General features: G+C 36.8%; 3 protein-coding genes across 4 annotated transcripts; 2 read left to right on the top strand and 1 right to left on the bottom strand.

Moving 5' to 3' along the window:
- Window positions 1-1767: 1767 nt before the first annotated feature.
- On the top strand, window positions 1768-3870 carry LOC143446650 (atlastin-2-like). Its single transcript, XM_076946388.1, has 8 exons — window positions 1768-1788; window positions 1988-2092; window positions 2235-2351; window positions 2534-2689; window positions 2921-2980; window positions 3063-3294; window positions 3497-3681; window positions 3778-3870. Exons 1-8 carry the CDS (start codon window positions 1768-1770, stop codon window positions 3868-3870), a joined length of 969 nt encoding a protein of 322 aa, XP_076802503.1.
- Window positions 3871-12004: 8134 nt separating this feature from the next.
- LOC143446233 (atlastin-2-like) lies at window positions 12005-17124 on the top strand. The gene is made up of 11 exons (XM_076945779.1): window positions 12005-12129; window positions 12219-12412; window positions 12556-12672; window positions 12855-13010; window positions 13234-13293; window positions 13374-13605; window positions 14309-14493; window positions 14604-14672; window positions 14787-14957; window positions 15907-15984; window positions 16092-17124. The coding sequence occupies exons 1-11, from the start codon at window positions 12096-12098 to the stop codon at window positions 16785-16787; spliced, it is 1992 nt and encodes a 663-aa protein (XP_076801894.1). The 5' UTR covers window positions 12005-12095; the 3' UTR covers window positions 16788-17124.
- A 1377-nt stretch (window positions 17125-18501) lies between these two features.
- On the bottom strand, window positions 18502-26017 carry LOC143446787 (uncharacterized). 2 transcript variants are annotated; one of them, XM_076946587.1, is made up of 12 exons: window positions 25863-26017; window positions 23457-23609; window positions 23177-23302; window positions 23024-23103; window positions 22092-22949; window positions 21599-21680; window positions 21356-21452; window positions 21158-21258; window positions 20308-20420; window positions 19942-20113; window positions 19490-19637; window positions 18507-19145 (listed from the first exon to the last, which is right to left on the bottom strand). In XM_076946587.1, the coding sequence occupies exons 1-12, from the start codon at window positions 25922-25924 to the stop codon at window positions 18828-18830; spliced, it is 2310 nt and encodes a 769-aa protein (XP_076802702.1). In that variant the 5' UTR covers window positions 25925-26017; the 3' UTR covers window positions 18507-18827. The 2 variants fall into 2 exon arrangements, with proteins under 2 accessions (XP_076802701.1, XP_076802702.1); XM_076946586.1 differs by lacking the exon at window positions 25863-26017 and having other exon boundaries at window positions 18502-19145; window positions 23457-24450.
- Between the last annotated feature and the right edge of the window lie 458 nt (window positions 26018-26475).

Here is a 26475-nt window from a genome sequence, read left to right as displayed (position 1 = left end):
CTATTTTTGATTTATTAAACATACACCATGGGCTTGTATGATATAACTTATTTTGGTGAAAAATGTTTTGTATTTTAATGATATGATTTTATCAGCAACAATTATTTTCTATTCAACAGTGTCTTATAGTTTTGCTCAGGGCACAAAATAACTCAAGAACTTGGTTATTCCATTTTTATTCAAAATTATTTCACATCTTACAACAAGTGAGAATTCTTGATATAAATTTATTTCCAAAATTGAGATACCTTTTTCGTTTCAAAAGTTGAAATGGAAATATGTCTGTGATGGTACGCGCTGAAAAATGAAATATAACTGGGACAGAGGTCGACCTGGATGTTATCTTTGCTGACTATTGTCATTAATGATGGAGAAAAATTTATATGAGTCTATAAAAAGTTATGACCCGTTGTGACAAAATCGAATGAAATGAAATGACAAGCTTGAAGCCCATAAACCGCCTTTTCATGAAATTTGCGCGATTTTTAAATATTTCTTGGCGTCAATAAAAAGTCTGTAAAGTCTCTTTGAGTCTATAAAAAGTCTATAAAGTCTCTTTGAGTCTATAAAAAGTCTATAAAGTCTCTTTGAGTCTAAGTTATAAAAAGTTATGACCCGTTGTGACAAAATCGAATAAAATGAAATGACAAGCTTGAAGCCCTTAAACCGTTTTTTCATGAAATTTGCGCGGTTTTTAAATATTTCTTTGAGTCTATAAAAGTCTATAAAGTCTATAAAGTCTCTTTGAAGTTATAAAAAGTTATGACCCGTTGTGACAAAATCGAATGAAATGAAATGACAAGCTTGAAGTCGGGCGAGGAAAAGTGAGTCGTTTAGCTTTAAATCTTTACAAACGGTTTTTCATGAAATTAGGAAGGTTTTTAAATATTTCTTTGCTTACAAATCTACTTTTTTCTTAGTAATTTTAATCGATTTTCACCTGGAGTCCCAGTTTATCTTAAAACCAACGAGTCTGGAAACAATCATCATTTTATTATCTTGCTATGTCGAGAAGTTAGAGTTAAAATTATAACATAGCTACATCTTACTTGCCAGGAATGCACAACAACGTTTTACGTCATAATGATCTTCACCTATCTTCGAAAGTATAGACGGAAACATTTTTGTTTATTGTTTTCATATTAAGAACACAAAGCTATTCAACCCTATTGTGTCACGTATATGTGAAGCATTTTGTTGCACACATGCTCAGTTACTCTGTGTGGAATAGCAACGCAGTAAGAAATACTAAATATCAGTTTTCAACTTTAAAATCTAAATCAAGAGTGGTCACATGAAACTTAACAATTCTAGAATAAACTGCAGGAATACTGCGGATGCATAGTTACAAATAATCTAGATCGAACAGAACCAACACATGACGTCACTGCCTTCAAATTTATTCATCATTTATATTTAAATAAAGAAACAACGAGGGCTTAGGGTTGAGAGTGAAAGTTTAAATCGTTGTAATTTTTAAAATTATTTAGACGAACCCATTTCTTAAAACAGCACGACAGTAACCTTAAAGTTTGCTGTAAACTGAATCGAACTGAGACACGTCAACACATTTCAAGCAGCAGCGCTTGTTAAAATAAATCCCGTCGTTGGTTGACGCGTTTGAACTGCAAAGTAACTGGTTCCTAAGCGCTATCACGCGGTAAACATGTTGTAGATATTTAGAGTAACGGTTTGCGTAAGAAAGCAAGGAATCATCTTAGATTTGTGGATACTCGTTGATATGTACAAAAGAAATGGTAGATGTACATGGAAAATGAGAATGTACAAGTAACGTTATAGGTTTCGTTTCATAGCGCCAACGCGCGGTAAAAATGTTCTAGGTTTCTAGACAGATTACACTAAATGTCAGTAATGACAAAAAAAAAATTATTTGTCAAGCTGATGACGCTGAAGTTGTAAAGATCACGAAGAACGTTTCAAAAGAAGGCAAATCCATTCTTATTCTTGATGCGAATCAAATAAAAAGATCTTGCTTCAAGCAGAAGATCTACCAGTTGCCGTCTACTCGATTGCTGGACCTACAGGATCTCGGAAATCTTTTCTGCTCAACCTCCTGCTGGGGCATTTAAAGGTAGGCCATCGACGACGGACTCATTGTTATGTTGTAGCAGAAAGTAGACTAACTTTAGGCTAAACAGACAACACACCATCGAGTTAAAGTTTTAATTTAAACTGCGATTTTCATTTTTTTGTATGACTATCTGTTGTTTTAGAAAACAGAACTTCTACGCAGTTGGTTCAGTTATCAAAATGGTTTCGAGCCAGTCACAGCCGGTATTGACATGTTGAACAAACCAATCATTTGCGATCTTGGTGGGCTTCAAGGGAAGGTAGGTCGAACATATGCAAGTATTTTTTAGATATGCTGTCACCGTGTCCACACTAGTTTAAAGTGAAACAATATCCCTATACCTAGATTCCTTTATTCCTATATATAAGACGGTTATTTGATATTTTTTTACTCCTTTGACCAAGTACAAACAGTTAACGACGTGTCATCCATGATATATAGGTGGCTATTTTTCTTATGGACACACAAGGCCTGTTTGACCTCCACACGTCTAAGGCTGATGGTACTGTGATAGCTGCGTTGACGTTATTAATGAGCTCATGCGTCATATTTAACGTGAAAAGTGAAATCAATTCCACGCATCTTCAATGGGTTCACGTAAGTTATTGGTGAATTTTGTAGAAAAAGAGCAACCGAAATACAAACATTTGCAGCTCTATACAATATCAGGGTATATGTAACTACGGTAATTACAAGTTTATGAGTGTTGTATAGAAAAGGAAAAACAAACACTTGTACAGCTATATACATTATAGTATTGATACAAGCTAATATTGAAACAAGAATCTAAGTATCTCTATTTGAAAGTTTTGACCCTTTTCGATACAGGAATTTACCAAGTTTGCAAAGGAATTAAAAGAAAGCGGTGGAAGAAAATCGCCATTTCAGGTATAAAACAGAATTTCAGACCGATGCTCTGTCGCGATGATTATTATTATAGGGTTGAAAAAACTTGAATTGATTTGGATAGGATTTGCTGTTTCTGATACGAGACTGGACGCGAAGTGACACTTACGGTTTTAATGGAGGAAGAAAATATCCCGACTACATGGTTCCGTCCTACAACCATGGGAGATCGGAGGAGCACCGGTTAGTGCAAGAAGACATGAAAGCGACGTTTGACAACATTTCTTGCAGCGTGTTGAGTTATCCAGGGAACAGCGTTGCAAGAATGAGCGATACTAGCGAATGCAGATTAATAGGTAACATTATGTCCTACAGTATAAGATATACATCAAATAGAAAGTTTGTAGGAACTAGAAATAAACAGAGGTTATGCTTAGTCATTTAGTCTTGTATATTTCAGCATGAAACATCATAATTAGCTTATACTTGCTGAATATGGAATACGGGATTGGTTTATATGCTGAGTAATATAACTTCATAACAATTACTAAATTGTAGACGTTGATGAAAAATTTTCAAGCCAAGTTGAAGAGTTATGTGAGAAAATTGTTTCACCGCAAGACCCAGTCTTGAAAATGATTGACGGCCAGCAGGCAACGGGGAGAGATCTTTATCAATATGTGGAAGTCCATTCGAAGACGCTGGACAAGGATTTTCTTGGAAAAGTGAAAATTTTTATTGAGGTAAAACGTTTTAGCAAAAATCACTGTTAGTTTCAATTACGAAATAGAATGTAAATATGTAGTAAGACCAAAAATGCGGTATTTTCTTGCATATAGGTTAACATCGAGATCGTTGCACAGAAATGCAGAAAGGGTTTCTTCAAAGTCTTTACAACCTTCATAAAGGTAATTAACCAATTATCAACGTAAACAGAAACTTAATTTTTTCAAGCAAATAACGGTTTTATCATACTGTACTGTACTATTGGACAACTAAATCACGTTTGTGACTTTTGTTTTCCTGGGTTTGTGCAGGACTCCAGACCTGATGTGAGAGAGAAGGATATCAAGAAGAAATACTTTCGATTGAAAGAAGAAACTCTGAAGAAATTTGACGAACATTCAAAGCCAAACTCACCTGACCTTGTTATGCTTGGTAGGAATAAACTGGCCAGATCCATGGACGAAAAACTGAAAATAGAGAAAGTGAGTAGCTCGATAAATTCAAAATTATGAATAAAATAAGTCTACGTTGGCTGATAAAGCAAACGTCATGAAGCGTGTTCCATGGTTACCTGTTCACAGAGTCGTAATGACTCGAGTAATTTTTTAAAAGATTTGACATTACTTGAGTCCCTTTTCAAAGAAATTACATAAAAACTTCACTTGGCTCGAGTCAGTGTTTTAAAAGACTCGACTTGAGTCGAATCGATTCATTTTGGTTAAGATTGAGCAAATAGTTAAAACAAATATTTCACAATTTTGTCCCATTACACCGTTCAGAAAAACGAAGCGAATTTTGTAAAAAGATTTTGTGGATTGAAATCGTAATTTTGTTTTCAGCATGGCTCGGTTTCAGATACTCTAGTCTATGCCATAGTCAAAAGTAGTTGGACCACGCTGCCCTATGGCTTGACTTAGCTCATCGAGTCTTATTTACCAAAAGACTTTACTTGACACTAGCCACTACATCTAAATGACTCGACTTGGCTTAAGTTTTAAATTGTAAATGACTTGACTTGACTTGACTTGCGACTTGAATTCTATGCTTTAGTTACGACTCTGCTCGTTCAAAATCAATAAATATCCTTATTTAAGAATAATTACATGAATATGCAACTATGTGGCATGTAATCAACTTTATCTGAAATCAAGTAACTAAATAACAAACCATATGACAAGCAAGCAAATTCATGTTTTAATTATAACTAACCAGGGAAGCGGTAACCAATATTGCACCGGCAATAAAATATTACCCATGTTATGTCCCAGCTAATAAAATTCACCTGAAAGTCAAAGCGAGAAATGCCATAAAATTGTGCAGTATACAGTATATGCGATTTATCACCGTACCACTGACCATCGGCATCCTTAAACGTCCTTTGTTTACAGGCAAAGGTGGCACACGCTCAACAAAAGTATTCTGAACTGATAGAAAGGTACAAAGAGGAGTTTAAAAAGGCAATAAGTGTGAGTATGAATTTTTCAGTGTTTTCTGTTTCGTTTTTGCTTTGTTTATTACGATACTTTCTACTCTACGACTGAGATACGGTAAATTCAATTGATTTTATTTTCAGTGGTTTGGTCGAAAAAGGCCACAAATGAATTGTCTAATCTTCAAAGAATTAGAGAATAAACACAACGCACTGGCATTGAAATTTCTCCATGAACTGTCTGACAACAAATGGAGCTCATATCGAAATACTTTCAGAACTGATACCAATCAACTGTATGAAGCCGCCAAAGACGAGAACTGGGATCAATGGAAAACAATCGGTCAATACACAATAATAATAGTCGCAGTATCAGGCGGTGTTGTTAGTGTGGTAGTTGCCGGTATAGCGGTTGCAGCTGCAGCCGGATCAACGGTTGTCGCTGCAGCCGGATCAACGGTTGCCGCTGCAGCCGGATCAACGGTTGCGGCTGCAGCCGGATCAACGGTTGCAGCCGGATCAGCGGTTGCCGTAGCTAAAAGCGCATGTATAGGGGCAGCAACCGTGGCAGCTGTGGGTGCGCTTGTGTCCCCTCTGGCGAGGAACATAGAAGCTGCCGCTGTTGAAGCAGTTGCAAAAGTAACAGCTAAGAAAGTGAAACAATATGCGCACTTTGTAGAAAACGAGTTTAGCCGAAATGAAAGCCATCAGCAGAGTTCATCAAACTATTAATTGTTTCGTTCTTATGATTTAAATTTTTGTGCGAAAATATTTTCGTCTCGTCTGTGGCCAGTCTTGTATATTCCGTGCTTTGGCGTTTGTTCTCAAATACATAACAACGTGTTTTACATGGATCGATTCGTTTTGCTATTCATTTAATTTGGAAATTGTGTTGTACAGCACATATCAATAAACCTTTCACTGAACGTGAACGACAAAGTGTTTTTTTAATTTGGACGATGGCTCCGCCAATTACGCGGAACCACTTCCGTGTGGATGCTGTGAAGTTTTTGGAAGTGTTTCCAAAAGGCCGCTAGAGGGCGTTAAGTTAATAGGGTAGTAAAATGACAAAAGTGAAATTACAGTGGTAGTGTAACAAGCGTGCAGATGTTATACCGCAGGCTGGTATTGACAGAAGCCACAGTTAATTATGCCAGAGCGGCAAATGAAGCTCTAAATGGGAAATATGTTTTTAAAAGTTTAAATGGAAGACAAATACAAGATACTGCAAAATAGAGAGTTCCCTTTTACCAAGCTGGTCGGGATCGCAAAAATGAAAGGTGGGAAGTTTGACATCACCTGCAAAATGCGATCGGATGTTGTCGAACTGTCAACGACATTAGAAAAAGAAACCTCACTGAGAAATGTGAGATTACACGAATCCGACACAATTGGTGTAACTATCGGATGGGTTCAAGTTGAAGACATGATGAAGAAATTGTCACAGCGTTAGAGAAAATCTATGCTTGGATACAAGGTTCAAACTTGATAAGTTCAAACTTCGCACAGGTATGCGTATAACTTAGTTTAAATGAAGAAATGTGACGTTAAAGAAAACCCAATACCAAGTTACATTTATATAAATGGAAAAGAATTTAAGAATTTATATAAATGGAAAATATAAATGGAAAAGTTAACGTAACTTACCATGGTCAAGAAATTACTAGCAAATTTTGTGGAAAGATCGGTCACAAGCAAGCTGCTTGCCCCAACATAAAAGAATTTTCTCAGTTTGCCAGTAGCCTGAAGAAACCCCCATCCTCGCACTTGAATTAACGCAACATCTAAAAACAACCCGGATGTACAATCAATGATGACGTCAACGAACCAATCAAGTCAAACACCTTCTGGCGAACCGATGGCAGCTGCATCGAACCTAATCGTGGAAGCTATAACAGTTCCGAACATCCAGAAAAATAAAGACGTGAAAAAACCACTGTCTAGTCTAAAAAATTTAGACCAACAACCCAAAAAGAAAACCTGCGAAAAGAAATTCAACTTAACCTGCCCCAAGTTTCATGCTGAAAGCTGTAATTGCGAAGACTGTCTTTCATTCAATTGTTGGGCGTGTAAGATCGAGTATCAGGTCATAACCCCTTATTGTGACGATCAGCATCGATTTCTTGTACAGTTCGGAAAATACGTCGTCCGTCCGTCCCAACACCCAGCAGTGAACTTAATGAATATTTAGGTATCACAAGTCAACTCTTTCATCTCTTCCTCACCTTTCTAAACAACGATAACAAGTGTTTGTTACCGTTTGAAGCATTTTTTCATGTTTCTTGTTATCTGATTTAGTTCTAAATATTCAAATGTTACATAAAATTTTGCTATTTTTGTTCTCAAGGAGTATAGTGTGAAAAATAGCCCATCGTCTACTGTTGGTGTCAGAACATTAGTATTAATGTGCAGCTTCGGTTAAGTTTTCTTTTTAAGTGAGTTTTGGTTATTGAATATTTGCTACACATAAAAAAACATTGTAACTTCTTTTTTTCCACGACAACAACAAATAGGAAATAAGCAGTAGTATAAAATAAATGGCAAAGTACAATTAAAAAATGAAAAACAAAAGCATGGCAGGCAAAGCCCTCATTTACTATAATGAAAGCTTAATTTATTTTTGCTTTTTGCTGAACACCTCTCGGATTTTTCAGTATCCTTAACCACTTATTCAGAGAGCTCTATTGATAGTTTTCGGTCGTTACACTTGGTCCGATAGATAGTAAAACTTGCTACTAAAAATAAGCAGTTGACAAGTCCAAAAGATATTGCCAGTTCAAAAATGTTGCACGTCGGCTTTTTCAAAACATATTTCCCTTTTAGAGCTTCTTTTGCTGCTCTGGCACAATACCAGCCTGCGGTATAACGTCCGCACGCTTGCTACACTACTATTGTAAATTCACTTTTGTCATATTACTGCCCTTTTTACTTAAGGCCCTCTAGCGCCGTTTTGGAAAAACTTCCAAGAACTTTATAGCATCCACATGGGAGTGGTATCGCGTAATTGGCAGAACACTCGTCCATATAAAAAAAACAACGGATAAATGTCATTGCTCTCTTGGAAAGTTGTAAAATGTACCGAAAATATAAACGTAAGCACAAATGTACCATGTAAGATATTAGAATGTAGCAAAATACCGACAATATACAATTAAGTAGGTTGAGTGAAGTTTACGTAGATAAGTTACGTTTATTAAAATTAATTGTTAGCGATACAGAAATAATAAAAAGTTCTTTTAGGATTTTTACACTGAAAGTTAATATTAGACATTTTTATAGAACATTTCTTCTTCTGCACGTATAGGAGTCTATTGTTACTAGTAAGTCGCCAATGAACCGACTATTCCTACGTCAGCTGCTGCAAAGCCTGATTTTGAATAAGTCGTCATTGGAGTCTTTCCTGCCGCCGCAGTTTTTTCCGCAATCAAAATAAACCGATTAAATCTTAAACACCAGCGTTTTTTTTTCGAACTTCATATGTCCAAGTTTTGATACTTCTAATAAGTTTTAAAACTTTTGATAAGTTTTATATAAATAGGATTTATCATTGCGGACAGATTTCAGAGATCACTGTATGACGTAATGTTTTTCAGGAGATTAATTAAAATGAGGATTATATGTTGTATGTTTTATTGTCGCAATTAATGACAAAAATCAAGTGTGGACTTGTAGTCTCTGTACAACTCTATACACAGGTGATTGGCAACAATAGTATCCAGTAATCACACATGAATGCTTTACAACTGAGCTTCTTTTGTGTAAGATTTTAAAGGAAATTTTGAACAATGTTAAAAGTATTTACTCATTAAAACTACCTGGGGGGCCTCTTTTGTTACCTCATTTTTGTTTTATTTCCGGGTGATCTGTTTCCTTCACAACTAGAAAAACAATGACACTGGCAACGAGCAAGGTATCGTGTCTGTTATTTTTATCAACTTGAATATTTCAAACTGGTTGTTGAATAAGAAGTTTTAAACAAAAAAACATTTTTGACTCATTAACCAATGATACGATCCCTTATTGCGAACAAACCGTCTGGAGAGAGAATTAAAGAATGTCAATAAAGAAATTGTTCAATAAAGAGAAAAATACCAAATTCATAAAATCTTATTAATAAGCCGCTCGAGTAAAGGCAGCAAACAAAATACATTTTATAAAAAGCAAAAGGCTTTTAGAATAATGTTATGAATAATAACGAAAATCTTTGTTTGTTGTCTATTAGCCAGTCCAAAGTTAAAGTCCAAAGATCAGAGACTATATCACTGGGCAACATTTTTCAACTTATTTTTTATTCCTTGCTCGTTTCAAGTTTATCTAGACTAATGTGGCCATGCTGAATCTAAATCTGGCCTTAGATTTTTTTCTAACACACCACGTTTTTGAGATATGATATATGCACATGACAACCCTTAATTGTCATTTCAGCTAACTTTGGCTGTGCAGAACAAAACATTAGATGTCATCAACACAATAATTGCTAGTGAAAATAACAGCATTATCATATTGCACAATTTAACACAACCCAGGATGATATAACCAAGCAAAAATAGCATTGTATCTCCTCAAAATGCTTAATATACACTTGCTATTTCGAGCATGTTCAGTGTCAGTTTCACGCTGGAGAAACCAGGAGTAGTATGTTAGGGTTAAATCGACCTTTGTACCGCAATTCCATCAAAGAGGTGTCTTGGTGAAATCTTTCACCATGCTCGTCGCTCACATCACCCAGGTTTGGTGGGAAAAGGTCCATGTGTGAACGAAGAAAATACAGTTTAAGTGACATTCATCAGCTCATTTCGCGAGATTATTCCAGCAAATTGTCGACTAGAAGCGAGTAATTTTCTGCCCTATAATTCCCAAGAAAATTTTGTACAATCTGTACAAACGCATTCCAGGCTTCCAATTCAATTGAATTAAGCTTGGATGGAAATACTGGATCACGGATCAAATCACGTATCTGGGGGCCAACAAATAAAATATTCCAGCACTCAGTTTAGCTTCACTTAGTATAGCACCAAACTTTTCTTTTATATGTAGGAATCCATCTCCATTGACATCCATTGCCTTCACAAATTGTTTGATCAGGCCGAGTTTAATATGATATGGTGGCAAGTACACTTTGCTGGGATCAATTAGGGGTTGCCACTTAACATTATAACATTATATCTTCCAACAATGTAGTTAGTTCTCATTGGCCATTCGGTTGTGTTATAGTGGTTTGCATCGTCTCGACTGTCCCACAAACAGAGAAAACACATATGCTTTGTGTAACCCAACAGCAATCCGAGTAAAAGTGACACAACTTTAAGGTCTCCACATATAACCCCTCCCTCCACATAACTCCTCCCTATAGCCATAGCCAAGTGCGTATAGTCATCGCCAAGAACACTCAATGATGCATTAACTATATCATGTAGAACATGACATTTATAAAATAATGTCAATATTAACCGTACACAATATGCATTGAAGACCAACGATCCGCTGGGGAAAAAAATTGCACAATACCTTATACTGTACTACCTTATAATATTGTGCGAATCAATGCAAAATCAGAATTTCGTGAATTTTCATACCCTTAAATCCTGACGTGATAGACCAATTCTGATTTCAGATTTGGAATTAGCATCCCAAAGTTAGTCTAGGTAACACATTTTCATTTGAGGAATAATTTTGATGTTGCCCAGTGAGCTATCGATCTGAGTCAAATTCTTCAAATTGTTGCACATTGCATTGCATACGCCGCATACGCTGATATAATGCACATCGAGTGATTTATGTCGAGGACTTGAAGTTGCCACACACGGCATTGAATACGTCACATATACGGGCGAAACTAAAGTTTCATCGCTTTGTTCGTGACGTCAAACAAGAAGGAAGTGAAACTTAAATGAGGAAGCAAAGAAGGTGAATAAATGTTCAAGCAACAATTCGACATTTCAGTGTCGCGCGTTTATAAGCATCAGAGGCCGGTGTTATAAGGATCAGTAGTTTTGGTCGATTTGGTTTTGTGATTCGTCCAACGTTCTGAAATTTTCTCAGATAGAATCCTGCTTTTTACATGGCTTAAGGTCATGAGTAACTTTGCTTTATTTAGAAATAATCAGTAATAAGCTTCGATAGGTCAGTGTTTTAGCTTCAATAAACAAAAGTTGAGATTAAGAGCACATTACGACTACGTCAGTCTTGACTTAAGCTTTCAATTGAAGACGAATAGCAGAAATATTTCTCCGGGCTTGAAGCAATTTCAATTACAGAAAACCTTACGGTGCTTGCTGTACACTAAACGAACTAAATAACCTTGATAAAGAGCTGACGTGAACCGCGGACAACGTAAATTGACATCATTGTATCGATCTTTATAGTCTACACAACTATAGTCTAAAGTCTAAACATATAATTAATGTTTATACTGTAGCCTATAAAGATCATCCACGCAATGAGGTGCAGTGTGTAACTGCATATATAGGCCTAATATGAATACACAACACCTTGCAAAAATAGCCTCACCATTCATGCAATGACGGCATAGCTAAGACAGCTACTATGCAATGTAGTTTATTTTTAAGAAACACAGGTTTTACGGTTTGTTTTTTAGAAGTAACATAACTAAGAAAATGAACTAAAGCCAAGAAAAGCGAAAGTAAAACTAGACAAGAATAAAAACTTTAACTAACTAAGAATAAACTAAGAATAACTAACTAACTATAACTAAGAATAAAACTTTCATTTGAAAAGTAAACATTTAAATGATTAACTAACCCACTGTACGCCAACTCATCACTGATTGATAACAGATCGCTCATCAGACTGCAGTTAGTTTGGAATCTTGTGAAATGTGGATCGAGCAAAAAAACATTTGAGGATTTAATATATTTGCTTCGCATGTTTTTATTTCTTATGTTTATGTAACTGATTTCAATGTATAAATAGAAAAAGGTCACATTTGGATACGTATATACTTATATTGTAGATATAGCGTGATTTTCCATTGGATCGAAGATGTCTCATTCTCGTTTTAAAGTCTGCCAGTTTCGTAAGTTGTATTTAAAAATGTGTTTTTATTGCGTTCGAACATTAGACTACATGTCAGTAACGACGAAAAAAACTTTTTTATTTGTCAAGCTGATGACGCTGAAGTTGTAAAGATCACGAAGAACGTTTCAAAGAAAGGCAAATCTATTCTTATTCTTGATGCAGATCAATTAAAAAAGATCTTGCTTCAAGCAGAAGATCTACCGGTTGTCGTCGACTCGATTGTTGGACCAACAGGATCAGGGAAATCTTTTCTGCTCAACCTCCTGCTGGGGCATTTAAAGGTAGGCCATCAACGAGGGACTTATTGTCATGTTGTAGCGGAAAGTAAACTAACTTTAGGCTAAACAGACAACACGCCATCGAGTTAAATATTTAATTTGAACTGCGATTTTCATTTGTTATGTATGACTATCTGTTGTTTTAGAAAACACAACTTCTACGCAGTTGGTTCAGTTATAAAAATGGTTTCGAGCCAGTCACAACCGGTATTGACATGTTGAACAAACCAATCATTTGTGATCTTGGTGGGCTTCAAGGGAAGGTAGGTAGAACATATGCAAGTATATTTAGATATGCTGTCACCGTGTCCCCACTAGGTTAACATGAAAGAATATCCCTATACCTAGATTCCTTTATTCCTGTAAATAACACGGTTATTTGATTATTTCTTTACTCCTTTGACCAAGTACAAACAGTTAACAGCGTGTCATCCATGATATATAGGTTGCTATTTTTCTTATGGACACACAAGGCCTGTTTGACCTCCACACGTCTAAGGCTGATGGTACTGTGATAGCCGCGTTGACGTTATTAATGAGCTCATGCGTCATATTTAACGTGAAAAGTGAAATCAATTCCGCGCATCTTCAATGGGTTCACGTAAGTTATTGGTGAATGTTGTAGAAAAAGAGCAACCGTAATACAAACATTTGCAGCTCTATACAATATCAGGGTATACCTAACTACGGTAATTACAAGAGTGTTGTATAGAAAAGGAAAAAACAAACATTTGTACAGCTATATACATTATAGTGATACCAGCTAATGTTGAAACAAGAATCTAAGTATCCCTATTTGAAAGTTTTGACCCTTTTCGATACAGGATCTTACAAAGTTTGCAAAGGAATTAAAAGAAAGCGGTGGAAGAAAATCGCCATTTCAGGTATTAAGCAGAATTTCAGACCGATGTTGTATCGCGCTGATTTATTATAGGGTTGAAAAAACTTGAATTGAATTGTGTAGGATTTGCTGTTTCTGGTACGAGATTGGTCGCGAAGTGAAACTTACGGTTTCAATGGAGGAAGAAAATATCTCGACTACATGGTTCCGTCCTGCAACCATGGAAGAGCGGAGGAGCACCGGTTAGTGCAAGAAGACATGAAAGCGACGTTTGACAACATTTCTTGCAGCGTGTTGAGTTATCCAGGGAACAACGTTGCAAGAATGAGCGATACTAGCCAATGCAGATTAATAGGTAAGATTGTGGCCTACAGTATGATATACATCAAATAGAAAGTTTGTAGTGTAACCAAACTTTTTCTCATCCAGGAACTTCATGCTTCACAGCTAGTCAATTAGCTCTGTTTGCTTTAATAACTTTTAATTGCATTTTCTTCAAATAAAAACATCCATCGTACTGCTATAAAACCCATACGTAACTAAAACCTTTCTACTCGCCCAGCACTTCTCAGACGAGCGTAACACCACACAAAAACAAATTCCATGTAGGCCTAATGAGAGAATCAGTGTGGGACTCTGAATACTAATTAAGCGCTCGGGGTAGCGAGACGATACGTCACTAGTGATCGAATAAAACACATGTACATATAAACAAGTAAAATATGGCAGAACGTAAGCAGGCATAAAAATGACTAATGCGAACAACAATGAAATAAAACAAACATACATAAAAATGACACAACAAAAAACACGTCCGACTAAATCAATCGATAAAAGGGGTTCAGAAAAACAGTGTACATTGTGATTGCTATAAAACGGGTGCATAAAAATAATCCCGTGACAGTAGGAACTAGAAATAAACAGAGGTTATACTTAGTCATTTAGTCTTGCATATTTCAGCATGAAACATCATAATTAGCTTATACTTGCTGAATATGGAATACGGTATTGGTTTATATGCAGAGTAATATAAGTTTATAACAATTTCCAAATTGTAGACGTTGATGAAAAATTTTCAAGCCAAGTTGAGGAGTTATGTGAGAAAATGTTTTCACCACAAGGCCTAGTCTTGAAAATGATTGGCGGCCAACAGGCAACAGGGAGAGATCTTTATCAATATGTGGAAGGTCATTCGAAGACGCTAGACGAGGATTTTCTTGGAAAAGTCAAAAGTTTTATTGAGGTAAAATGTTTTAGCAAACGTCACTGTTATTTTCAATTACGAAATATGTTTCTTGCAAAGAAAAAAAATTATGGAGTAAGACTAAAAATGCGGTATTTTCTTGCATATAGGTTGACATCGAGATCGTTGCACAGAAATGCAGAAAGTGGTTCATCAGTAACTTAACAAACTCCGTAAAGGTGATTAAACCACTATCAACGTATAAACATAAATTTAAGTTTTTTCAAGCAAATAACCGTTTTATTATATTGCTAAATCACTTTTGTGGCTTTTGTTTTCCTGGGTTTGTGCAGGGCTCCAGACCTGATGTGACAGAGAAGGATATTAATGAGAAATTCTTTCGACTGAAAGAAGAAACTCTGAAGAAATTTGACGGACATACAAAGCCAAACTCACCTGACCTTGTTATGATTGGTAGGAATAAACTGGCCAGATCCATGGACGAAAAACTGAAAATAGAGAAAGTGAGTAGCTCGATAAATTCAAACCTGCGAATACAATAAGTCTACGTTGGCTGATAAAGCAAACGTCATGAAGCCGGTTCCATGGTTACTTGTTCACAGAGTCGTAATGACTCGAGTAACTTTTTAAAAGATGTGACTTTACTTGAGTCCCTTTTCAAAGAAATTACATAAAAACTTCACTTGGCTCGAGTCAGTGTTTCAAATGACTCGACTTGAGTCGAATCGATTCATTTTGGTTAAGATTGAGCAAATAGTTAAAACAAATATTTCACAATTTTGTCCCATTACACTAAAGTGCGACTTAAAATGAAGTTTTTTGTCCACGAATGTGCACCGTTCAGTGCACGAAGCGAACTTTGTAAAAAGATTTTGTGGATTGAAATCGTAATTTTGTTTTCAGCATGGCTCGGTTTCAGATACTCTATGGGAGTCTATGCCATAGTCAAAAGTAGTTGGACCACGCTGCTCTATGGCTTGACTTAGCTCATCGAGTCTTATTTACCAAAAGACTTTACTTGACACTAGCCACTACATGTAAATGACTCGACTTGGCTGAAGTTTTAAATTGTAAATGACTTGACTTGACTTGCGACTTGAATTCTATGCTTTAGTTACGACTCTGCTCGTTCAAAATCAATAAATACCCTCATTTAAGAATAATTAGGCTACATGAATATGCAACTATGTGACATGTAATCAACTTTATCTGAAATCAAGTAACTAAATAACAAACCATATGACAAGCAAGAAAATTCATGTTTTAAATATAACTAACCAGGGAAGCGGTAACCAATATCGCACTGGCAATAAAATATTACGCACGTTATGTCCCAGCTAACAAAACTCACCTGAAAGTCAAAGCAAGTATTGCCTTATACATGTTCAGTATATATGCGATTTATCACCGTAACACTGACCATCGGCATCCTTAAACGTCCTTTGTTTGCAGGCAAAGGTGGCACACGCTCAACAAAAGTATTCTGAACTGATAGAAAGGTACAAAGAGGAGTTTAAAAAGGAAATAAGCGTGAGTATGAATTTTTCAGTGTTTTCTGTTTCGTTTTTGCTTTGTTTATTACGATACTTTCTACACTACGACTGAGATTCGTCAAATTCAATTGATTTTATTTTCAGTGGTTTGGTCGAAAAAGGCCACAAATGAATTGTCTAATGTTTAAAGAATTAGAGAATAAACACAACGGGCTGGCAATGAAACTTCTCAATGAATTGTCTGAAAATGAACGGGACTCATTTGGAAATACCTTCATACCTGATACCAATAAACTGTATGAAGCCGCCAAAGACGAAAACTGGGAACAATGGAAAACAATCGGCAAATACACAATAATAGGCGCAGTATCAGGCGGTGTTGTTTGTGGGGTAGTAGCCGGATCAGCGGTTGCGGTTGCAGTCGTATCAAAGACTGCGGCTGCAACTGTAGCCACATCAGAGGCATTAACGGCTGCGGCTGCGGCTGCGGCTGCGGCTGAAACCGCAGCAACGGCTGTGGCTACGTCTGTGGGTGCGGCTGAAACCGCAGCAGCGGCTGTGGCTGCGGCTAAAACCGCAACAGCGGCTGTGGCTGCGGCTAAAACCGCAACAGCGGCTGCAGCTACGGCTGCAACCGGCGCATCGGTTGTAGTAGCTAAAAGCGCATGTATAGGGGCAGCAACCGGGGCAGTTGTGGGTGCGCTTGCTTCCCCTCCGGTGAGGAACATACCAGTTGACGCCGTTAAAGCAGCTTTAAAAGTAACAGCTGAGAAAGTGGAAGAATATGAGCGCTTGGTAAAAAAACAGCTCGACCCAATCATTCAACAGCAGAGTTCATGAAACCATTAGTTATTTCGTTCTTATATGATTTAAGTTTTTGTGCAAAAATGTTTTCGTCTTGTCTGGCCAGTCGTCGTCCTGTCGTCTGTGACCAGTCTTGTATATTCCGTGCTTTGGCGTTTGTACTCAAATACAAAACAACGTGTTTTACATCGATCGTTTTGTTTTGCTGTTCATTTAATTTGGAAATTGTGTTGAAATAGTAAATATCAATAAACCTAAAGAGATCGTATCATTGGTTAAATGACTCAAAAATGTTGTTTTTTGTTTGACAATTCTTGTTTAACAACCAGTTTGAAATATTCAAGTTGATAAAAATAACAGACACGATACCTTGCTCGTCGCCAGTGTCATTGTTTTTCTAGTTGTGAAGGAAACAGATCACCCGGAAATCAAACAAAAATGAGGAAACAAAAGAGGCCCCCCGGGAAGTTTTAATGAGTAAATACTTTCAACATTGTTCCAAATTTCCTTTGAAATCTTACACAAAAGAACCTCAGTTGTAAAGCATTCATGTGTGGTTACTGGATACTATTGTTGCCAATCTCATGTGTATAGAGGCAAGTCCACACTTGATTTTTGTCCTTAATTGCGACAATAAAACATACAACATATAAACCTTATTTTAATTTATCTCCTGAAACACATTACGTCACGAAGTGATCCCTGAAATCTGTCCGCAATGATAAATCCTATTTATATAACGGCTGAAGGTATTCGCCTTACCACGCAAGAAAGGAAAAAAGGTTCAAACACAGAAAAGAGGCAATCGCTGGCAGAAGTATCAAAACTTGGACATCTGAAGTTCGAAAAAAACGCTGGTGTTTAAGATTTAATCGGTTTATTTTGATTGCGGAGAAACTGCGGCGGCAGGAAAGACTCCAATGACGACTTATTCAAAATCAGGCTTTGCAGAAGCTGACGTAGGAAGAATCGGTTCATTGGCGACTTACTAGTAACAATAGACTCCATTACGTGTAGAAGAAGAAATTTTTTACAAAATTGTCTAAATTTAATTTTCAGTGTTTTACCTACTTAAGCTTACATTTTCGGTATTTTGGTACTTACGTTTACTTTTTAGGTACATTTTAAAACTTTCCAGAAGAGCAATGACTTTTAGCCGTAGTTAGCGTTTCATGTTTAGCAAAATCGGCTACAGTTTCACTGAAACTTTGTTATGTGCGTGTAATTTTCCATAAACAGCTTTACTGTAAATAAATATGCTCTTGTGTGTTTTTATTTTGTTTCTATGGTGCAAATTGAACACCTTTTTCTTCTCAAAGAAATTTGACACCAAATATTATTCTGAGTCAAAGACTGTAAGACATAATTCTTAGAAAATAACATATAATTATTGCTTTAAACATTTCTTTTCCTTTTATTTAGCGATCACGATCAAAAGTCGGTTCTAAGTGTTCGGCTTCTTACTTATATAAGCATGGCTCTGTAAGCAAAGTAAAAATATGGTGGTTATTAAAAACAAACGTTTTTTAAAACAGTAACTCGTAAAGCGTAGCCGCCACAATGTCTTAGAACAACTTCAACTTATATCTTCCAGGAAAGTGCATTACCACTTACATAGTTTAGGAAGCACTGGTTGAGATATTGCAGTTTCAATGCGCTGATCATGATTTTCGCTTCCCGAAGAGTAATTACTAATTAGGATAAACAGCTTCGTAAGCAGCATATTAGCTACAGGGAGGCCATGTAACAGCGCCACACACTACACCAAGCACACAATCAGTAAAGAAAGAAACAGTAAAAAAGTCAACAATAAGAAAGGAGAAATACTTCGGAACACAATAACTTCAATGTAGTGACAAATTTCCGCAACATGGTGCATTATCTCGTCATAAACACATTGTTTGCTCGAATAGTTGGTTTTCACGTGCGTCTGTTAAAAACGTAAAGTAAAAAAATCATGATTTCACGAGGATTGCATTTACCGATAAATCACATTCGGCCTCATTAACCTATAAATCACAGTGTTCTGTCACAATCACTTCTGCACAAAGCATGATTACGACAGAAAGATTAATGTCAAGTAACTTTCTTCTTCTTGGAAATCTGATGCGGTCTGATTTGTCTTTCGCCTTCGAGCAACAAAATCTGCATAGCCCGGAGAATCAAAAACGTCCCATATTGACGCAACCGGGGACCGCTCCACGACGCCGCTGAACCGTAACATTTCCCTCTCACGTGATTGGTCAAGTGCTGAAGACCAAATGCGTCAATCATGGCTGACTCGCGAGTGAACGCTTCGCAGGGAATCAAGTTCTGGAACACGTGGAGTGAAATGACGCCGTTGTCGCTCGCCCATATCTCGTTAATGTGCTCAATTTTTTGCGACTTTTGTTTCTGTCACAACAAAGTTTTCATTTTTACATTGAATTGTTTGAACGCGTCAGTGCAATATGTTTTAAGGCGGAAATATGCACTTAAATGCAATGACGCAATAGTAATAGATTGAATGCACTCGTAATCACCAGCACAATAGGCAGTAGCTAGTTATGTCGCGGCCAACTACGCATTTTTTTCTGGAAAGGAGCAGCAAAAAACTATTTTATGATAAATAGAATCCTACAAATCCTTTGAAAAGTGAACGATGACACAGTCACAAATTCAAGACCAATGAAACATCTTGACATTGACGTCATCCACTCGGAACTAAGAAAAAGGTGAAAGAAACAAGAACTAAAAACCTTATTTCTGTGTTTGATGGCCTCCTTCAGATGGGCGTACGGTCGAGATTTCTTCCCTTTCCCAACGTAGAAAGTCGCTCCGGCAAAAATTTTTAATGCTTCGGCTTCTGAGATATCGTCGGCACGCTGAGGGAGATTTTTTGTAACTCTGCGGATTTATTGAAGGAAATGTTTCGCGATTATGAGTGAGAACAACTTTGTATGTGATGTTCAATCAAGGGAAGGCATCGTGCATCAATTCACATTCATTTAGAGGCAATCCTTATACTGTAGTTACGCATTTCGATTATAATCCACGCCATAAACATGAACTTCAGATGTTTCAGTTTAGTATTGTGTGTCGCAATACTTTAAACTTAGACCGTTACTTAAGTTGGCAAAGACTAAATTAGCCGGGACACATAACCGTCCAGTTAGCAAATCATCACCAAACGCAGGCACACTGACCATACCTAGGATCAAGCAAGAGGTAGTTAAAGCTATCCTTGGCAGATCCCCCGCGAAGATTCTGGCTCGCGCTCGGGTCATCAAATTCCTTGCGAAGCTGGTCGTCGTCTGACGTCACTGATTTAGACAGGGACTTCCCCAATATTACAGAGTGTAATTCACGAGAAAATGCAATTGCTGAGACAGAAAAAAGTGAAAGCTAAAATTATGACGTTTTCAATGCAGAAACCACTACAACTTGCTACAAAAAGGTGGCATTATAACAGAGCTCTACAAACATAGCTTCTTTAAGATCAATAAACGTACACTGATTGAAAAATCGTTAGCGATGTTCAGGCACCAGTACACAAACAAACACTCCTTTAACTTACATTTTGCTTGGCTGAACTTCCTGCCCTGGCGGAGCAACTGCAATCTCTTTTCGTACAAGATTCTCGCGTACCTGATTGGGCCGGGGTTTTGGCCATATTTCATTAATTCATTTCTACAAAATAAAAACATACCACTATGATAGGCTTCCTACTTGTTACTAAGCCATGTTTCATATTGCCTGTACACAATGTTTATGCTTTGTGATGTCACAAACACTAAGGTGATATATTGGTAATATCTCTAGTTACAATTTATACCTAAAACAAAACAGAAACAGTTTTATTTCATATTACCAGGCCTTAGAAAAATGTGACCGAATGTAAAAAAGTACCCACAAATTTTTTGTATATAGCTTTGGGGAAGCTAGCCTTACTTCATAACAAGTTGTACTTCAATACAGCCAGCCAGGATTACACTAGCATAAAAAAGTTAACAACAATAGTAACAGCCTTAATAGAACAACATAAAACCTCAGTTATTCGTAAGTTATTACAATGGAGTTCTAAGGAAATATTACACTTTTGAGAGTGACTATTTCACCGTAAGTAGGTCACACAGCCTGTTGTGAAAAATTGGCAGGTAGGGGAGAAGAAAGCTAATGCGGAAGTTGATTTTAGCTATTTTAGGTTTTACTGGAGTTTAAGTTCAAAGTAGGAGGTAGATTTAGGTAACTATGTTATAACATTTAAGTTAGGTGGGCAAAAACTGTGCAAAATAAATTTAAACGTGAGATTTTTTCTGTTGAAGCAGTGACAGCTTACACCTTTTCATGATGGACCAATGCAAGCAACCTCAGCTCATAAATTGCATTCCACATTAGGACTCATATGGAAGAGCATTCAGGCCTACCTGATCTCATCATCTGACATCTTAGAAATATGATCAGGAACGTGCACGTTTTCTTCCCATTCACAGCTAACTTCATCAATGGAATCCTGGCAATCTAGTGACTAAAAGACGGGGACAATCAAAGAAGTTATACTTGCACATATAAGTACAAGGTTTCGTTAACAAACCAGGAAGCAAAAAGCAACTTGAAACAGTCACCTGCCAATCATAGATAATTGTGTTATCATCGGATAATTCCCCAGACACAGAGAGCTTAATAGGAATGCTGATTTCTTGGTTGGAACTTGACAGCGAGCTAAACATAGTAAGAAGTTTAACGAAGCACAACAATAAATAACTGTTCAGTTGAACAAAGTTGTAGAAATACCAATCATACTTGTAAGATCACAATAAAATCACGAAAAGTATAAACATGGAAACATAATGTGAAATGCTTTAAACCTAGAGCAAAGTGAAGACGCCAACTGAGTCTTGGACTCACCGCAACCATCTGTGCATTGTAATGAAATGGAATGACTTGAATCTAAAATAGATTATTTTTTATAGTAGGCCTATTTTAAATTGTTAAAGTGATTCGGATCACAGATAAAAAACAGCATTCAATATAGTTGTAAAATGTTTAAAATATAGTTGTATAAAGTTTTCCAAGTAAAGCTTTTTGCAATAAAAAATCAATTGTACAACAGTTCCATTCACAAATTACAACTCAACACTCATAACCAGATAGCAGTGGTGAGCTGCCGTAAACAATAATTGTAGATAACTATGAATGACCAAACCTTACCTAAAATCAGATTTAAGCCACAGCCCATTATGTAAAAAAGTTGTTTTAACGGTAAGACTAGCTTTGCACCACACGTTTACTTGTTTCAATTTATGGAAAATATGAGTTAACGAACACAATTATACAGTGTGTCATACAATGAACACCAACCATGTATTTTGCTGACATCTGGTGCTTTAGGCAAAAACGTGGTTGTATAGTTTGGCAAATGGGTAGATTCCAATACTGTGTGGTCACCTTTCGAATGAGAACAGCACTTGTGATTAGATGAATTATTTAATAAACTAGTTAATTGATCATGATGTCTGTTGTGGTTGTGCTCAGAGACATTGATAGGAACAGTGGAATCACCGGCGCTATAAAAAGACACATCGTGAATTGATCCATGAAAATATGCAGGTTTGCTGCAAGCCTCAGGCCTGGGATCAACATTGGGTTTTGTGCTGAGAAGCATTTGCTTTTGGATTTCTTCTGATAGAGACGACATAGAATGAACAGAATTGTCTGAAACTGACTCGGAATTTGCATTGTCTGAAGAACCGGAGTGTAACGGGCTTACACTGGAAATTTCATAATCACTGCAATTAGATGAAGTATCGCATGGATATTCGTGAGACTGTACTTCTTTAAAAGCATCCCCATCATAACGAACAACCATTGTATCGTGCAGGTAACTATTATGTTGCTTGATACGATTGTCATTGTTTGGCTTCATAAAAACCACACAGTGATCAGGGGAAGTGGCATTTATGCCAAAATGTAATGTGTCAGTTGGCTGAAAATTTGTTGAGCCATAATCACTAGCACAAGAGTCAGCACTGGATGTAGATTCTCCTGCAGAATGCAGTGCCGTGTTTAAACCATTAGTCTGGGTGCTACTGTTTGATGTTGAACATGTTTGAGGTGATGTAGATTTTACAGCACATTCTATTAATTCCTTTTGTACAATTCTGGGGAAAGGCATTGCACTGGGTGTTCTGGCATTGTTGTATATGCTGACATCTACATCTACAACAGAAGTGTTTTAAGACGAAACTAGTTAAACCACAATACTCTAACGATCAACACATCAATTATCTTACCACAAGATGTCTCCCTGTCCTGCAAGTCCGCTAAAAATGCATCAACGATAAACTTACAGTTGAGATTTTCACGAGCATACCTTAACACAAGAACATTTTGCATTTAACCAATGACAATTGTAAAGTTTTCACAAGTTCGAAGCAAATTGTTACCACATGACGTCGTGACCTTCTTTATCACACACTGAAATGTCCGCTCCGTTGTGAAGAATCAAATTTAAACAGTCAGCCTTGCCCCAGATAGCTGCAATATGAAATGGTGTCAAGCCATCAACGTTCCTGCAACAACAACACCAAGATCATACTACAAATGTTAAAGCTTTTTCAGGAAAGCGTTTAAATCAGATGAAGAGCAATAACTATATATATATATACACGTATATATATGTCATTAATACAGTTGTGTACAATATATATGTCATAATACACTTACTGTACATTTGGATTCCCTTTATGTTCTAAAATAAGATTCACATACTCAAATGAAGAAGTAGACTGCGCAGCAATTGCTATGTGGAAGGGTGTTACACCGTTTAATAACAATCGATTTGGATTTGCACCGTTTTCCAGAAGATACTTCGCTGTTCTGTTTAATTGAAAAATGGTGATGTTAAATTCCAAAAGAATGATGGTCAAGCTTTGTTCAGTCATAAGCAGATAGAATCTTCATGCTTAAACCGGGTTGAATTTGTAATTGATGTTCATCGATACAGGAGCTTATGTATGATAATCTTTAACCTCAGACTGAGGAAAGTCTTTGCACGACTTACTCCTAGTGAGAAATTCCTCATCGCTCGAGCCCCGAAAACAGACCTAGTGTTGGTAAAAGTTCCAAATTTCACACATTATTTATTTTGCTTTTAATTTTTTCATTTGTATTGATCGAATTTAGAACTATTCACCAGGTCTAATGAAAAGGAGCAAGTACAGTTACATTAGTAGTGCCACTGGATATCAAACACGGACAACACATGCTCCTGAGCATTATAATAGTACTGCCACTACATTTATAAAGAACACGGGACACATATCACATTATTGCGAGTTTAGCACTCAGACTGATGTAAAAAATTATGTACATGGACCATGTAACATGGTATGTAAACTACATTGGCTGGTAACTAAGCAACTAGCTTTAAATGAAAAAATGTAGAAAATACATCACCGATAAATCGAATTACAGCAAAGATCTAAATATACACATTGTTTTAATAATGAGTTCAGATGCCGACAGCTTTGACCAGCCTTAATCTATGTAGGACAAATACTTTGTTGTAAATTTTGAGTTCACTCGACATTGGATATCACAAAACTGTCATCTCATTGTATAAAAACTCTGTGCCAACAACATAATAGCTTGTAACCTCACTAACTTGCCTGAGAAAATTAGCATAGGCCTAGTTATGAATTTTTTTTTCCTGATACAGCTTGACCACAAACAACAACTTCTGTGCAGTATTTCCTACAAATTACAGAGTTCTTCTCTATATATTTGTTTTATTATCACTGCATCTCTTGCCATTGTGGAAAGTGTAACACTTACTGTCCTGCACATACAAGATGTTGACACCTACTTTTTCATCTTCATGTAGATTTACAACAAACAAGAAAAAACCGGTTGTTTAAATGCAAATTTATAATAAAGAATCGAGGCTTATGTGCATGCCATCACGTAAAAATGTGTATCTTTGTCGGCAGGATTTCTTATGTAATCTGGTAATAAGTTACTTTCCAATCAAGGTTTCTTGTACTATTACACTCCCAAATATATTAAGGCCTGGGTACAAAACAGTTGTGAGCCTGACTGGAAAGTACGGCAGTTGTCTTTAAGAAACAGTGTGTGTAAAGGTTCAAACTTTGGCGTGCACCGAAGCCTCAATTTTTACTTATTTATTAAAAATTGGTGTTCCAACAACCGAATTTGTTTGTTATAAATTAAAGAACATCGAAAAATTCAGCGTGCATAATGATGAATCTCATGCAAGCAGCTGCCACACTTTCCACAGTAGGATGTGGGGAATAGGGGAAAGACAATAAATGATGTATCATACTATATATTTAGGCTATAATTCTACAAAATAGCAAAAGTAAAGATGACTAAAAAAATGAAATTTCTTGTGCTCTAGGCAAGCAAATTTAACCCCAGTCCCGCTTTGTTGGATAACAAGCTGTATTTTAAAGCTTACTGGCGACTTCGTTGGCTTGATAACCGAGTGGGTCAAGTGCTGACCTTGCAATAAAGGGGGCTACAGTTGCATGTGCGATTGGCCTACCAAGTGGCGCCGTACTGTTGGGCATGGCATGCTTGATCCAGTTCAGTGAACCTGGTGGACAGTACTAAATTTGGGTAATACTATAAAAAAAACTTCAAAACGACATGTGACAATCGAAACTTACACAAAGGCTAACTCGGTTACTAGAGCTCGAGCGATGAGGAATCATCAGCTTTAAGTCGTACAAAGACTTATCTCAGTCTGAGGTTAAACATTATCCAGTCTGGAAAGGGTGCCACTTTTCAACGATATTTCGGGGGTGCAGGATGGCTAAAATTGGGAGGATCGGATGCAACAAGGTAATATCAAGGTGAAATGAGGATGCGTTATAGGTGCATTGTATAGTCTGTAAGCCTTATTTATGCCGATAAATATATAGGCTACACTCTCTAAAAAAAGGCCAACTTGCACTGACGGCCAGGTGCAGCAAGTATAGGCTTCAAAAGTCCCGGGGGTGCAGTTGCCCTGCTTTCCCTATGAACCATTATCATACTATACCATACCGGTACTTGAAAAAATATATAAGTTATAACCTACGCCTAGGCCTAGTCTAATAGGCTACTTACTCATACTGATTGTCTTGAATCGCTTTGAACAAGCTTTCCGTTTTAACAAGTACATCTGACATTTGTACACCTACAACAAAACATAATCAGTCAACAGCCTATGAAAAATCGTTAAGTAGAATATCCACTTGAAAACACTTAAGCTATAGCCAATGCCCTAGGGCCTAGGCTATAGGCCTAGCATCAAACCAACGACATAAAGAAGTTCTTTATATCGTTGATCAAACGCATAGGCTAGTGGCGTAACATAGCGGCCTATGTTTGTTTTTCCTTTCTAAAAAATACCAGTCTTCAAGTTGGTTTACTGCTAAAAGGATAGGCATAGGCCTATATAGGCTACCGGTAAATAATCTTTTAACCTGTTCATGTTTATAATGGCTAGGATTTTGTATTTATTCTCACAGTAAAATTAGGATAAAAAATGTAGACACAAAGTGCAAACAGCAGCTATCAAATAGGTTAAACACATGTGGCTACATTAATCCTACTTCACGTTAAAACCACTTAGGCCGACCAAGACCAACACAAAACTGGGTTTAATCCCGTTAAAATACTATCAGGCAAGCGCAGCCCAAGTTTTGTTACGTGAAATGTCCTGCAACATAAGAAGCAA

The sequence above is a fragment of the Clavelina lepadiformis genome, chromosome 2 (assembly GCF_947623445.1).
Source record: "Clavelina lepadiformis chromosome 2, kaClaLepa1.1, whole genome shotgun sequence".
NCBI lineage: Eukaryota > Metazoa > Chordata > Ascidiacea > Aplousobranchia > Clavelinidae > Clavelina > Clavelina lepadiformis.
The sequence above is the reverse complement of the archived record's forward strand: the minus strand, read 5'-3'. Positions and strand labels throughout refer to the sequence as shown.